The sequence below is a fragment of the Podarcis raffonei genome, chromosome 3 (assembly GCF_027172205.1).
Source record: "Podarcis raffonei isolate rPodRaf1 chromosome 3, rPodRaf1.pri, whole genome shotgun sequence".
Classification (NCBI taxonomy): domain Eukaryota; kingdom Metazoa; phylum Chordata; class Lepidosauria; order Squamata; family Lacertidae; genus Podarcis; species Podarcis raffonei.
In genome coordinates this window covers 49685996-49702883 of record NC_070604.1, presented here as the reverse complement: position 1 = coordinate 49702883, position 16888 = coordinate 49685996, and the positions used below count along the sequence as shown (strand labels likewise).

The 16888-nt window shown below is 41.0% G+C and overlaps 1 protein-coding gene across 2 annotated transcripts in view; it reads left to right on the top strand.

Moving 5' to 3' along the window:
• ASCC3 (activating signal cointegrator 1 complex subunit 3) overlaps positions 1–16888 on the top strand; it is a 203282-nt gene that overhangs the window by 33956 nt on the left and 152438 nt on the right. For both annotated transcript variants that reach the window (XM_053381539.1, XM_053381540.1), the window contains 2 exons: positions 12452–12652; positions 13123–13263. In XM_053381539.1, coding sequence (XP_053237514.1) covers positions 12452–12652; positions 13123–13263 — 342 coding nt within the window. The remainder of the gene's footprint in view (positions 1–12451; positions 12653–13122; positions 13264–16888) is intronic.

Below are 16888 nucleotides of genomic sequence, written 5' to 3'. Positions count from 1 at the left end.
CCCTCCGGCTGCCGACTGCCTTTATTTTGCTGCAGGAGCCTCCTCTGCACCGGGATCCTCGCGCGCTCCCTCCGTCTCTCCATGCCTTTAGGTGAGTGGCGTGCTCGGGCTGACTTTGGACGACCCACAGTGGGGCTTCCTTCGGCCGGGCAACCGGAGCTCGCCTTTGCGGTCACTTTGACAGGCGATGGCGCCACCCTCAGCCTCGGTTCGGGGGCACCGGCTGCTGGCAAATGGGTGCCCCCTTCTTCCCTTGACAGGGATCATCTCCCCCCGCTTCCTCGGAGATGGGCAGGCAAAACTTTTCATGTCCCCCCCCCCCCCCCGCCCAGTCTGCCGTCCTCGGGATCTAGCGGTCGCCGCGCGCGCTAAGAGCGCAGACGGGGAAATCCCACCCCGCCAGGTCCCCTCCCAGTTCTAAGGTTGAAGCCTAGGAACTTTTCGAAGCGGCAGCATCACCACCGGCTGTGTTTCCGGACGCTAATAATGTATCGATTGCTATTACTATTAGATTCCCCGCTGCCGCATAGATAGATTGGCGGTGAAAGCGGTTTGTGCGCGGCGCGGATCAAGCCCTTCATCTTGCAAAGCAAGCCCATAGGGAAAATCGTCTTACGAAGCGACGCAAAAACGGAAAACCCTTTCGTCTAGCGGGTTTTTCGTTTTGCGAGGCATTCGTCTTGCGGGGCACCACTGTATTGTTTGCGGAGGGTAACGGAGAGGATGGGCTGTATTTATATATAGCAGTCATTTATATAACCATGTACATTATTAAGAAGTGAAAATTTTAAAATGCTATTTATGCATCTTTTAAGAGCTGTCCGGATAGCATAAAATCCAGCTTTAATGACCTTCATTTTTGCTCAGATATTCTGGTGTAATATAGTAATTTATCTTCTTCCTCTTTTGAAGTCGTGCTATTTTTTCCTTCTGCCTAGACGTATTGGGGCCACATATCTGAAATGTTTATAAAAGCAAGTTTTGAAAATAGTTGGTAGGCATTATTCTTAGGCTGATTATCTTCTGGCACGAACTTCCCAGTCATTTGGTTGCTAGCAAGTTGTTTGGCTGCAGCTAGCTGGGCTTTATCAGGCAGGTGGTTTCAATACTGGATGAGACCCTATCACAGGACCACTTGCATTTATTTAGCAGGGGCTTACAGAACCACTCTCCCCAGGATGGCTTCAGCTGCATGAAACCTTGAGCCACGCTGTGGGCCTATGCTTGCTCATTAATGCAAGATATGCCCAAGCCTTTTGCTCACACATGCAGCCCATTCAGACCTCCTTATGGTGGTGAGCTGCAATTTCAACAAGGAAATCTACATCATAACCAAGGTTTCCCATTTAGTCTTAACTGGAAAATTATACTTGTCAGTTTCAGTACAAGCCAGGAACTTAAACCAACTTCAAACCATGGCTTAAGAACTGGGCCAGTTGCATTTTCTAGCCCAGTCCAATATCCAGAATCCTGTGCTGATCAGTATGGGAGAAGTGAGGGGGTAAAGTTGGATTCAGGCACCTCCATTCCTTCCAAAGAGGGTTTCAGCATTCAAAAAACAAAAAAAATTGCTTATATAGACTGATGCATTTTGTTGGAATGGATGCAGTATCACTGTCTACAAGAATCATATACATTTGTATAGCAAGATGCACTTTATTAGAACAGTGCAATGAAAGAACAGTGAGTAGGGAGTTCATATTAACCAACAATACACCTCCACTTGCTGTCTAGGCATAATGTATTCATGAGAGCTATGCAGACATCTTGAAAAAAGTTAGTGTAGAAAATAGATGCTAAGTGTTGGTTCCTGTGGAGTATTTCCTAATGTGTTTATCTTTTTCTAAAAAAGAAAAAAATTGTTTAATATGCTTTTAAAAATTTAAAACATACCTATAAAATCAGGGATTGGTGATGAAGGGACATGGCCATAAGACTCATGGGTATTGATTTTAATCACGGTATTAATTACCAAGTAGAAAGCTTCTATTTGCATTATTGATTGTCATCAATGCTCTCTATTTGTACATCAGTATTCCACGGTTTATTGTCCATTTGAATATGGCTCCCTCGCTCTCTTAGCTGATCCTGTGTTAGTGTAACAAAAGGTGCAGTTACAAACAAGTAAAAATAAACATTTAGTTTGAAACTTTTTAGCTCAGAATGCATTGTAGCTCATCAAGCCTTGAGCTGGTCCAGAGACAAAATTGGACACAGAATATGTATCATGTAAACCAATGGGAAACTAGGGTGCTAGCTGGAGCGTCTCAAGCCATGCTGTAGCTGAAATGTATGTGGGAAATAGGGAGAGTTCTGGATTGAAGTGGTAATGGCGGTGAATTGCTAATAGTCTGAAGGGTTGGGCTTATGCAGGGGTGAAGAACATGTGGCTTCAGATGTTGCTGTAGTACAACTCCATCCCCTATCATTGGCCAAACTGGCTGGGACTGATGGAAGCTGAAGTCCAACGAAAGAGTGCCCCTGATCAGAGGGTGAAATCCATGTTAATAAATGGAGGTACCCAGGACCAGCCCCAGAGATGCTCAAAATCACTGGACATAAATGTATTTTACCACCAGTAAATGAGGAATAAATATTCAGAATTCTTGGGACTCAAATATAGCTGTTAAAGCAAATGTCATGGAATTGCTAGAGTCAGTCCAATGTGTTTTGTTAAACTCCCAGTGTATCTTTGCTCCTCTTGTTCCTCATTCTACAACCTTCTTACTTGTTTTCTAGAACAGGAACATAGAAGCTGCCTTATACTGAGTCATACTCTTGATCCACCTAGTTCAGTGTTGTCCACATTGAGCATGGGGAACCTGTGGCCTTCCATATGTGGCTGGATTTCAATTCCTGTCTGACCTAGCTAGCATGGCCAGTGGTCAGGAATGATGGGAACTGTAGTCGAACAACATATAGAGGGCCACAGGTTCCCCAACCCAGCTCTACACTGACCAGCAGTGGCTCTCCAAAGTTTTAGACAGGGATCTTTTCTATCCGTACCTGAAAATGGCAGGAATTTAGTCAGGGATGTTTTGCATACTAAGGCTGTACTTCAGTTTATAGCCATACATTTTCACCTTCACAAATTATATTTAATTTTGATTTTTAATTTGTTCTAGCTAAGAACAAAAATCCACACCTCATTTTTGTTCACGTTGAAAACAAGAATAGGAAAATGTTTGGTGAAATTAAAATGTACAGAGTTTTTCTCAGTTTTTCTAAAAGCAAGCGTTGTGTAACTTCTACTTCAGGAAACATGAAGTTTCTGCTTTGTTCCCATATAATTACTAGGAAACAACTAGTGTTTGAACACTGTTATTAAGTGGAGTTAAGATTTCTGTGTAGCACGCTTGATGAAATTTATACAAACAGTAGAAACATTCTTAATTATTTTAAAGGTTTACATATTAAAAGTATGTTTTTTATAACAATAATGAACTGCCATCTTGTTGTTTCAGTCTTAGACATTAAGAACATATACATAATGTGCCCTAAAAAATTATAGATGATAATTATTAGGGAAACATCTGATAATATTTTAGGTACTTGGAGAATTTGCCTGTTAGAATGTTTCAAAGTATAAAACACACTTAAAATAGAAATGATGTTTACAGAGTTTACAAAGGAATTTTATGGGTGTTTTTCTGTGGGGGGAAACAGAGGGGAATCTCTTTGGGGAGCTATCACATGTTGCTAAGCCCTATCAGCACATAGCAGCCAGGATGAGAGGTGGGAGACTTTATTTTTTTACCTTTTTGAGGGGGTGCGTCTTCTTCCATTGCAGTCAACTGAAAGAAATTAACTACACCACCTCCAGGACTGGCGTAGGTAGGGCCATTTTTGGGGATATGTCTGTGGAATGAAGTGGAGTTAGGATTCTGTGGGTCCTCAGCCAACTCCAAGATGTGCTTGTGGAGTTTTCCATATACCAGATGCTCTTCCCAAAAGGTCTCACAGCCTTCTGTAGCAGATTCTGGTGAAATGGGGTACTGTCAGGGGAAGAAAGGGGAAGTTCCATTTGTGCAAACAGAAGTCCATGTTGTAATTTGGATGCCATAACTTGATATCATCTATGACAGGGGTTGTCAACCTTTTTGATGCAGTGGGCACATTTCAGATTTTCAGAGTACAATGGGTTACAGTTACAACATGGCGTCCAAGGGGGTTTGGCATAGAACAAAATGGGTGTCAGGGGGACATGGCAGGACACAAAATTAGAGAAGGTACTGTCATGATGAAGCTTGTCCATATTTGTATTCCTATGTTCTTTGCCTGAAAGTAAATATCTCGCATCAATATGAGATGTGCCTTTTACCAAGTCTCCACCCCCCAATTTTCCTTCTGTGTAAACTAATGTAATGGTACTAATTTTGTCAAAGTATCAGCTTTAATACATTTTTGCTTTAATTTTGGCACAGTAGGTGATCTGCTTTGGGGCTGTGAGATTGAAATTAGGATACAAACAAACAAACAAACAAAAAGGTAACCATGTCAACCCATAAGGGGGGGACGACCAAAATACACATTAGGTAATATTGTTATCAGACCAACCAAAACGTCACAAAACACTGTGCAGGTTTTCAAGTTTTTAAGGCAAAAAAAGTTTTCTTTGCTTGAATTTTCTCTCATGTTCTACCTTAAGATGCTTACAAAATACACACATATATGGCTTGAGGAACAGCCTTTTCTTTATGCCCGCCGCCTTATATTTTTTTATTATTTAACCTGATGAAGAGTTATTGGGATCCTGAACGCTTACGCATAATTAGTTGCTTACTCTAGCTTGCTATTGCATGAGATAAAGAACAAGAAAAAAATAAGTGCACTCTAAAAAGTAGATGCTCACGACATTTGTGTTTTCCCCCCCAGAAGAATGTTCTTTCCATTCTCTGTTGCCTCACTCCTACTTGACGGGTTAACGTTTATTATCTCTGTCAGCTATAATTACCCTTTAAAGCAGTGTGTGTTAGTTCTTCCCCTTTTTGTTAAATAGATATTGTAGCACCAAGCTTGAAAGAGGTGGTTTATCTCCCATCATAAGAGAACAAGCAAGTTAAATATGTACTCTGAAAATCATTATTCAGTACATGTGGAAATCTCTAAAGTGATAAGATTGTTAAGAGCTTTAATCGTGACTCATGCCTGAACAGCTGGAAGCTGTGCCATTAGTTAGTGCCTGTAGGGAAGGAAATTTCACTCACGGTCTTTCTCCTCAACCATTTTATTTCGCAGTAAATACACATTTGTTGAGCACACCTTCCAACCAGTTTGTGCTTCTGTTGCTGTGAAATCATGTTTTCCAAGAACTTAAAAGTGCAGTAGGGCAAACCAGGTGCTCTTCTAGACAGCACATTTGTTTTCTAATGTGATTGCAAGGCTGAGTGGAATATGGTTGGATGAGCATATCGGGCACCTGTTGAATATCTCTGTAGTTTAGTTATGGTTGACACAGAGTTAATCCCTGTGCATTCTCGTGTTGTTAATTTCAAGCTGTTCAAAAGTAGGGAATACCAGCAAAGTTACCTCCTGCGACAGTGACCTGGCATTTTGTTGAATGGGTGGATGAGCTTTTATCTCTTCCCACCCCAATGTAGCTTTAAACATTGATTGGAAGCTGTGCACTCCACCTTGTTTAATAGCTCTCTTGACTCATGAGAGTCTGTAATTTATTACTTTTAAACAGTTAAATTAAGAGATATAAAAGGGGGGAATAGTTAAAACAGCATGTAAAATAGCAGGCAGGCTAAAACAGTGCTAAAAACAGGCTCCAAATAAATTTACAGTGTTCCTCAGTTAAAAGGCCTGGGTTTTCACCTTGCGTCAACAACTCATAACAGGGTATTGTATAATCTAGATGTCTTGACAGAGAAGGCCCAATCCATGATGGTCATTCTCTTTACCTTACTAGGTTGGGAAGAGTTTTTCCTGATCCGATGAGCCAACTAGTTCATATAGGAACAGGAAGTTCTTGAAGTATTCAGATCCGAAGTAAAATGTTATAGATTATCCCCTATAAAGTGCAGGGAGAGCTCATGAAGCTGTTTTAGAATTGGTGACCATTGTTCTAAATTTCATGTTGGTTAGGAGCCTAGTTGCTGAGTGTTGGACCAATTGAAGCTTCTGACATATCTTCAAAGGCAGTCTTAATCTGCAATGCATTGCAGTTTATTCTAAATGTTGCCCAAACACGGGTGACAGCAGTGTTCAACACCTTCACTGTCTACTTTGTGCATGGGATGAAGTACAGTGGTACCTTGGGTTACAAACACTTCGGATTACAGACCCCGCTAACCCGGAAGTAGTACCTTGGGTTAAGAACTTTCCCTCAGGATGAGAACAGAAATCGCGTGGTGGTGGCACAGCAGCGGCAGCAGGAGGACCTATTAGCTAAAGTGGTACCTCAGGTTAAGAACGGACCTCTGGAACAAATTAAGTTCGTAACCAGAGGTACCACTGTAGACAAATGGCGAATGAAAGCTCATGCCTCCGTAACGTGGTTAACTAAGGTACCCCAGGGTTCTTTATTTTCTTCCCAAACGAAAGTAAATTTTGTTTAGTGAGGAAACATGAATACATCAACATGCAAAAATAAAAGCAGTGGCCCAGTTTGCATTTCCCAGTAAACTATAGGTTAAAGCAAAACTGGTTTGATGTGAATGAAGAGTGGAACCCCCAAGGTGCTGGTCCCACACTCTTGCTGTGCCTATGATGAAACTGTTGGGATACTGCCAGGGAGACAGAGTCCATCATAGCCCCCAAGCCGGCTGCCGGACGATCCATCGATCTCTGGTAGACACGCAGTATCAGCAATTAGCGACACGAAGCCTCAGAAATAGTATTCCACATTCTTAGGCTGGTGCACACTCTATCAGCAGAATTCACACAGCAAAAGATGCACAGCAGGAGAGCATTTTTCCAAGTTTATTCTGGGGTGATCAGAACAAAGAAAAACATGACTGCCTGCTTGCGTGTTCAGGCAGAGAGAGAGAAACGAAAGCAAAGACACAACAGAAACATCCTGTGAACAGGAAATACTCAGGCTGTGACACAAACATCCTGCTCCCTTTTAAGGTGGAACGGAAATATCCTAACAGAAACAAGCCAGAATCTGAACCTGAACGAGTGTTTGTTTTATGTGTCCTGAGGTGTTAATGCACATGTATTCGTCTGTAGCTTATGAGCTTAAAGGAAGAGTTGTACTAATCCCCCAATTCTTTGTTGCTGGCTTGTTTTTGCAATCCAAGTGCTTGGTTCAGTTATTGGTGTAAATCTAAGGAAGGAGAGAGACAGGGATGCTGAGAGAAGCATTTGGTCATGTCTTGTCACAGTGACAACCGTGGGTGGGTGAATTTTTTAATTTGTTTGCATGGCCAAACATAGTTTTGCATTTGTTCTTTATATTCCAGTTTTAATTTGCCATCTTCACTCTGTACTTCACTTGATTTTTCTAACAAGTGGGTGTTGCTGCTTGTTGCAGTGGCACAGAGGAGAAACTAGGGTAGATCACTATTTTTGTAACACAAACAGCAGAACTGTTTTCATCTACAATAACAGGACCTGACAATGTTGGCTGTAGGCATAAGATTAGCTGGCAGGTGGCTAATTGGCTTTTCCTGTGTCCTGTCATGATCCAGAAGTGCAACTGCTCACCAGCCGAGCCTTTTCATCGAAAATGTGATGTTATGTTGCTGCCAGAATCAACAGCGGAATGAAGGAAATAAGCAGCTATTGGACACTTCATGGCTGACATTAAGGTCCCACAGAACCTTGTTCAAAGGAAATATGTATCGGACCACAGGGCTTTTGAGTTGGTTAATATATTATCAAATCCTCTCAATTATGTGATTGACTGTAGGAGATCCAGGTTTAAATTGCTTCTTAGCTGCAGAATTCTGGAATAGGTGGATATTGTTGTGGTCCAGCAAAGAAATTCTTAGCTATTAGAGGCAAATTTTGAAGAATAGATTGACTCTGGATTTTTTCAGAACATTTCAGCAGATCAACGGATGGTAAAAACAAATGCAACTCTGAGTAGAGGAACAATAAACTCCACAAACAGGCGAGCTCCTTGCATTCTGTGACCTCCAGGGATATTAGATTTAAACCCAATACCTTTGAGGCACAAACCTAACGTACCACCACAGATTAGCTGGCAACTAGGTATCAGTGAGATATTGTTCTATTCACTCCTTTGTATTTCATATTCAAAGTGTGACTTGAAGGGACAAATACAAGCTGGGATAAAATATCTTAGAACCATCATAAATCATCTTCCCAAAACCTATTTTAATAAGTGGATGTTACACAGCAATCTAGAATTCTGCTGCTAAAACTTTTAAAAGAGTCAACTCATAAGAACTGGCAGCATCATACCCATTAATGAATGCACAATTATACTGTCCCAAATTTTTTTCTTTAGCCATAAAAGTCCAAATGGTCAAGCTGTCCAGGGAAAAAACAAACTTAATGATAATTTTCAAGGCAAATGAAGGCCATCGCAAAGTTCAATTCTCTTCTCCATTTTGCTTGTTTATATTATTTTGTTAGGTAGACATGTTGTTCAATAGCAATTAATTCTTATCAAATCAAGCAAGAGTCATAAGTAGTAATGAATTTGGGAATACATGACAAGTGGGAAAGTTTTCATTGAGAAAGGGAAGCCATAATCAGATTAATGTCTAACTTTAAAAATATGCAAATTCCAGGTGTGAGGCAAGGAAATGCTTAAGTCTATTCCTGTTCAGCTCAGTCATGTGACCTAGGGTTCAAGTCTCAAAACTCAGGCCCGTACTCACCTGCTGGGTTAGGTGTCAGTAACCCTCTCAGAGGCTTCTGAACAGTGTTTGGAATGGAATAACTTACACTAATGTAAGTTATGCTGGCTTCCGGTAGTTAGAATTGCTCTGTAAATTGGTTCAGGACAGACAATAAATTTTATAACTGACATGTAGAATTCTTTGGCATAAGGAGTAAAAATAGCTCCTGTTATAGTTAGATTTCAAAAATAAGTAGACATATTCATCCCTCACAATGGAAAAGAATAACAACATTTTTACCTTTCAGCTTTTTGCATTTGCAACATGGTGACCCCTGCCTTTTCTTACACAGAAAACTAGATCAGAACTACCCATTTGTCAGATCTGAGTTTGGCAATTCAGGTCATTTTGAAACAGCTGCAAAGGGGCTGGCTAATTAAATGGGGTGCAGCAGAAAAAGCGAAATATTTTCTGGACTTCCACTAAACATTACTTTTTACCTCTTCCAGCTCCTGTAGCCATCCAGATACATTTATTGCATTGTGAGGGAAAGTAACTGGCGGAGGGGAGGGGATGGGGTTGCAGGGGGGAAGTGGTGAAAGGGTTAACCCTTGCCTATTTTTCCATTGCTGCAAACTGATCAATTGCAAACAGGCAAGAATCGAGCAGTGATCTGCATCTGGAGGTGTGTTGCTCAAACAGACTATTCTTTAGGTTGTTTTCATAAATTGTGGTTCCTTCTCTTTCCTCATGCCACCGTCTCTTAGAAGTACATGTTTGAAGAGCTTTCCAAGATCACTTCATTCTTTCTGGGCTTTGATTTCTTGTTCCTGCCGTCTTTTTGGAGTAGTGACTTGACAGACTGCCAGCCCATCTTGAAAAATCTGTCGTTGCTCACTCCTACTACTTTTCCTCCTCTGCCTGGTGTAACCATTCTTTTTTTTAAAAAAATTTCAAAGCATGTCGGTAGCAATTCTTCTCCTGGAAACTGTTTCTGCCCTTCTCTTTTTCTTCTACACTTATGAATTGATCACACCTGGAATAGAAAACCTTAAGATGACTTTGACTTTTCACGTGGCGAGTTTCTGAGAACTGCTGTAGAAACAAAGGGAATGCATTTTTCATTCCCAAGCCTGACTCCAGTTAGCATGATTATGAAATTACTAAAAAAATTAGATTGCATATATTAACACACATAATCTTGCACAACAGCTGTAGAATAATTATGCTAGGTGAAATAAATGATCTGCCTAGTTCAACATTCTCTCTGGTATCTGTGGCCAGCCTAATGTGCCAGGAAAGCTTGCATGCCCCACATCTCTGTGCCCTGTTATCTGAGTGTCAGGAATATACTACGTGAATATGTCCTTCATGAATTTACCATCTCATTAAAAAAAAAAATCTATTGACGTAAGTGATGTGTTAATATTCTGTGGTAGTAGGTTTCATAGGTTTATTGTGCATTCCTGTGAGGAAATCTTAAAACTGCTTTGTTTTTGTTTTACTGTATAAAATGAAATAATAATTTCCATCCTCTCTGCTCCCTGTATAAGTATAGGTCCTGATGTTATTTGTACAGAAGATGCTTGATCCCTGTAATCATTTCAATTGCTTTTTAACATTTGCTTCTCTTACTCTACATTCCTGACAGTGGTGGGGAGCCTGTGGCCTCAGTTGTGATTGGTCCCAACTCCCATATCCATTGCCAGGGATGATGGGAATTGTATGCCAGCAGGAACTGGAGGACCACAGGTTACCCCTACCCGCTTCAAACACAACTTGAGGGAACTTCTGGATGCACTGCTCTCACTTGAGGCTCAAGTGGCCTTGAGCGCATGGAGTGCCTTCCATTGGCTTCAACTGTTAGTCCAGCTATGTCCTATCTAGACAGGGATAGCCTATCTTCTATCATGTCTCCTCTGGTAACCTCTAGGTTAGATTACTGCAACAAGTTACACATGGGGCTGCCTCTAAAGGCAGTTTGGTGCAGAATTTGGCTGCCAGGTTGCTGAACGGGGCAAGACGGTTTAGGCATATAACGCCAATCCTGGCATGACTGTACTGGCTGCCAAATAGTTTCTGGGTCCTATTTAAAGTGCTTGTTTTGACCTATAAAGCCTTAAATGTGTCAAGACTGCAATAACTCCTGCCAGATGAACTGACCCAGACCCTGCAATAATAATCTGAGGCCCTTCTTCATGTGCCTCCTCCACAAGAGGTCCAGAGAGTGGCAACACAAGAATGTGTCTTTTCTGTGGTGGCTCTCCCTTTGTGGAATGCTCTCTCCAGGGAGGCTCGCCTGGTGCCTTTGTTACATATTTTTAGGTGTCAGGCAAAAACTTTCCTAATATGCCTAGATTAAAATGTGAAGTACTGGATGGAAGAAAAATTAGTAGGGAAAGATAATAAGAATCTGTAGATGATTTGAGAAGGTTGTAGAATGCAAAGATTATTGTGAATTGTATAATGTGGAGGAAAGCGAGTGGGGGCGGAGGGAAGTGGAAGGAAGGAGAAAAGAATAATATGATGGATTGAGGAAATATAAATGTAAATGTATGGGGGGATGGGGAGGAAATGGTGTTGGCTTTGGTATATCTGTATTGTAAAGTAATATGTGAAAACCAATAAAAAAGAAAAGAAACAAAACCTCAAAGCGGGGGAAATCTTTTTTCCTCTTCTCCCAGGCTTTGACTAATTTAAAAAATCTGTGGCCTTTTAAACGGGGGGGGGGGGGAATATTGTTTTTGTTTGTTACTACTATGGTTTGTGTTTTTAGTGTTTTTATATTGAAATCCATCCCATGATCCTTAGTTGAAAGGTGGTGTAGAAATATAATAAGTAATCATATTCCATTGATATGGGCTAACCAGCATTGTGCATAGCATTCTTATAACATTACTTGCTTATAAATTGCCTAAAATGAACTGTTATCAGTCCATATCAAGGAGTGCAAAGCCACAAGATATATGCTGTTAGAAGAAAAAAGTTGATTGCAAAGTGGGAGGGGAAGTAAGTAATGGTCTGTTTGATTTGGTCAAAGTGGTAGACTGTAATCTTAGCTGAACTTGAAAGGAGACGAAGTGTGACTAAGGGAAAAGTTGTGAGAAATGTTTATTTTTAGTAGTGAAGTGGAAAGAAAGTTGGCAGGTGATGACAACTAAGAGGACCTGAGGAGCAAAAAAGTGAAGAAGGGAATGGATAAATGTGAAACTATGCTTTTCAGTTAGTTGAATGTTAGGTGTGATGTAGTCTAGGGATAGAAACTGGGGCCCTCCAGATGTTGTTGTGACTACAGCTGAAGACTTTTATTCGAGCGAGCAATTAAAGTAATTTCTGCTTTTATAGTTTGTTTTTAACTTTTTTTTATCTTGATTGCATTTGTTGACCTTGATATAAACCAAATAGAATCAACTGCAGGTAAGAAATACATAAATAGTCAAAATAAATAAAAGTTGGACAAATAATATAACTCTCATAATCCCTGGCTCTTCGCTAGGCTGGGTGGGGTGATGGGAGCCAGGAGTCCAGTATCATTTAGAGGGCCACTGGTTCTCCACCCTGGTGTAGTTCATAATGATGAACTAGACATATTAAAGTTAGAGAGAATTGTAGACTTTAGTCCTTGTCAACAGCAACTGTTTTAATTATTTAGTTGAATGCTTCTTTTCTTCTCTGGACTTTTATTGCAGATTGGGCAACTTGCTTTCAAGGGCATGAAAAGGTTAAATCGAATCCAGTCCATAGTTTTTGAAACTGCCTACAATACAAATGAAAACATGCTAATCTGTGCGCCCACTGGGGCTGGAAAGACTAACATTGCCATGTTAACAGTTTTGCATGAAATCCGTCAGCATGTTCAGCAAGGAGTCATCAAAAAGGACGAGTTTAAGGTAGGAATTTAATGAACTGCAGGACAGCTTTATAACTTGTAAGATAAAGCCCATTATAGAGTTGTGCACATTTATATGGATTCAAGAAGTTTTCAAGGACATTGTGTTTTCCCCAAGTCACACGGAGATGGAGCCTGTTGATTTACTTCATCTCTGTTATGTAATTCCTTTTTCTGTTCTGAAAATCTTATTACCCATGTGAAAAGCTTTGAAAATATATTTAGCTTTGATGCAGAACCAATTTTCAAAATGATAAGCCCGTGTAAACAAAATCTATTGTCTTTTAAAAAGCTGCACACTTATCCAGCACCGATAACCACTTTCCATATACCACTATTAAGTTTTTCCCCCGTTGCTGTAAGTGCTAGGTATAATATTTCACAATAAATTGTGATTTGTATCAGTTGCTGCAAAACCAACAGTCTTGTACACTTTGCTCATTTATCAAACTGGTGTCCTTTTTGGTACAGATTGTTTATGTTGCTCCTATGAAGGCATTGGCAGCTGAGATGACAAATTACTTCAGTAAGCGGCTGGAGCCACTAGGCATCACAGTGAAAGAGCTGACTGGTGATATGCAGTTGTCGAAAAGTGAGATTCTACGAACCCAGGTATGCTACATGACAAACATAAGTATATTGATGGATGCAAGCAAGCAGTAGTGTATAAATGTGCTTTAACAAAACAATGAAATATTCTTGATTCATGAATTAAAGCAGTGATTTTTCAAACTTACTGCCATCAGGTTAGCTTTTCTGCAATGCTACCTGCTGCCTTGAAAGTCCATGCATAGAGGGAAACATTTGTGGAATATCTGAAAAGTTTTTGTATACATTTAAGCTCGTTAGCAGGATTAACATGAAGCAAGAAGTTAAATGCAACGTTAAAGAAAAATCAGGGAATAGCTAATAAATCAAATAACGTAGGAAACACAGTATTAAAAATTATAAGGAACTGCAAAAGGGATGGAGTCAAAATATATATGTTTATTGGGAAGTTTTGTATTTGTATGTCTCTGGGGGGGGGGGATCCAAAATTGGAAAATAAAATTTATAAAAAAGAAAGTCCATGCATAGTGCTAGTCAGGCCTTTTGCGTTTCACCAGTGCCTTGCATGAGCAGAGATCACACACGCCACTCCACTGTATGCATGCTTTCAAATGGCAAGGCATAAACTGTAGTGATGAAGAAATAAGTCATCCAGTGAAACTTGTTCTTATTTACTGATACTTTTATTGGGAAACCAACTCTATATGAACTTCCAAATGGCCCTAGCGTCTCTTGGATGACTCTGAAAAACTGTTTTATGCCATGGCACCAGTATCGGTTCTCTTACCGCTTGCAGATCTGAGAGAGAAGTGAATGGAACTAGTGATACACAAATGGAGCTTTCAGATTCTGTGTAAGCATAAGAAGAGCCCTGATGGATCAAGCCAAAGGCCCACATAGCCCGGCTTGAGCTCATAGTGCTCAACCAAATACCTACAGGAAACTCACAGGCAGGACCTGAGCACAGGCTCCCCATTTGTGTTCCCTAGGAACTGATGTTCAGAAGCATGCTGCTTCCAACCAGTGAGGCAGCCATTTGTGGCTAGTAGCCATTGAGAGCTGTTTATATCCATTGATTAAAGGTAAAGGGACCCCTGACCGTTAGGTCCAGTTGTGGCCGACTCTGGGGTTGCAGCGCTCATCTCGCTTTATTGGCCAAGGGAGCTGGCGTACAGCTTGCGGGTCATGTGGCCAGCATGACTAAGCCGCTTCTGGCAAACCAGAGCCGCGCACGGAAACACCGTTTTCCTTCCCGCCGGAGCGGTACCTATTTATCTACTTGCACTTTGACGTGCTTTCAAACTGCTAGGTTGGCAGGAGCAGGGACCGAGCAACGGGAGCTCACCCCGTTGCAGGGATTCGAACCTCTGACCTTCTGATCAGCAAGTCCTAGGCTCTGTGGTTTAACCCACAGCGACACCCGCGTCCCATCCATTGATTATCCTTCGTGAATTTGTCTGATCCTCATTTAAAGCCATTGCAGTTGATGACCATTACTGCCTCTTGTAGCGGTGAATCCCATAGTTGAGCTATGCGCTGTGTGAAAAAGTACTGAATCTTTCAACACTGAGCTTCATGGGATGTCCAAGAGTTCATGCTGAAAGCATGTCTAAATCATCATCATCACCATCATCTTAGCACTCTGGCTGAAAGTGAGACAGGAGAGAGCTTGTTAGATTTCACCAAAGAGGGTTTTGCAAAACTGTGGCACCATCTCTGAGAAGACCCTAAGTATCACCTGAGTTTTTAATCAGTGACAGGACAGAGAGCAGAAACTCATTTTAAGATGTGGGCCAGTTTATTTGGGTGATGTCAGTCATGTTAGTCATAAGGAGCACTGTGCTGTTATGTATACCCTGCTCTTAACTCTCTGCAGCCTTTCTGTTTCTTTCCTTCAAACAGATACTGAATTGTTATCTAACTATTTGTGTACAGGTCAACTTGCAACTTGCATATAGTTAACTTACTCAATCCCAGCTTTACATGTTTGGCAGCTGGCCAGCTGAAATCGCACAAATTAAACACACACGTTGTCGACAACCTACCCACCCCAGCCTCCATACGCAACATAGGGATTTAATACTGACCTAGCTAAAGGAGTTTTGTAAGGATTGTTGCAATGGAACTGTGTATTTGAAGCACTTAAGTGTTTTCAAAATGTCTCTTATCTTTTTTTACGCCAGCTCTGATTTCTAGCCCTAAACCAGAAACTCTAGGCTCAGATGTAGGGGCTGGGATGTGCACACAGAGCTCTGGATAAGCAAGAAGAGCCCAATTCCAGTAACTGGAAAAGTGCCACATGCAGTGGATACGTGGGTGCACAAAAATCTATTATGGTGAACAGACACTTTAAGTCAATGTGGCTGCCTTTGTTCACTCACAGTTCTTTGTGCACAGCAGAACCCAGCAGGGACTGTCTGTTTACATATTGTCTCCCCACATACTAGAAAAGGTGGCGTGGGCGAATTAGTTTCCTGAAGCTCCTTTATAGAGGCTTTCTGTAAAGATCTGAGCAGCATTAATTTCTATTTTAACCAGATTTGTGGTAAGCACACTTGTGAGACAGATGTTGATGTGGTTTATTATGTTAGGTAATGTTTGAAACTCTGAGACAGAGACGTTAGTAAATCCATAATGAGAGTCGGTAGCACAACTCCTACATATAACTGGTTTATTACTTTGCGAAAATACAACTTGTTTATGTAAGCTAATATTTCAGTGAAGTGGGCACTTCTCCAGTTACGCGTGCAGTGTTGCTTTTCTGGAATGGCGAAGTAGCTTGGAGGGGGCAAGCAGATTGCCATTTCAAAGATTAGTAGATGGATTGCTTTTGTGATGACAGTGCAGTAGAAAGAAGTGAAGCAGACAACGGATGTGACACAGCTGAACAGAGCAAGTAGCCCTGAGGGTGGCAAATGATATCAGGACTTTTTGAGCTGTATGGATTAGCACCCTGATGGGTTTGCCAGCTGATGGACTTCAGACACTTCAGCTATGATGGCTTTTCTGTCCAGTGGCAAATGATCCTGACAAGAGAGGGAACAATGCAGTTTTTCCCTTCAAGGGGAGGGCGACAACCAGCTTTAGGTAAGCAAAAGTGTGTGGGGAAGGGCTAGAATTCCTCACTTCTGAGGTGTCTTCCTGCCTTCATCAAGAGAGAACAGTTTTTGGCCCAGCTCCCATTTTTGTTTGGCCTGTTTTTTGGCATAGGCTTATCTGCCTATGCAGATGGGATATCATCGCCAAACTTGACACGAGGGCTTCCACAGATGTGCACAGCAGTTTCCCATAATGTTTGACTGTCAGGTGCCATTTTGAACCAAGATGGCGGACCAAAAGGTGACTCTTGATTTTACCTGATTTTTGACGTGATTGGTTCAAACTCACAAAGTGCACTACCCACTTAAAAATCACATTTTTTTCCCCTGTTTTTAAGGATACTATGCAGGGCTGGGCACTCCCTGCTAGTATATAATGTAACACTAAGAGTATTTTTGTGGTACTTTAAAGTCTAACAAATGTATTATAACTTAAACTGAAACAGACAAACATAGCTTCACTTCTGGAAATACAATAATTGTGATTATAATAATTTTACTATTTATTTTACTTTTAGTTATTAAGCATGTGTGACAAAATCTCTGTATTTTCAGTCAGTATAGTCTCCATTTGGAATTGCTAATTACTC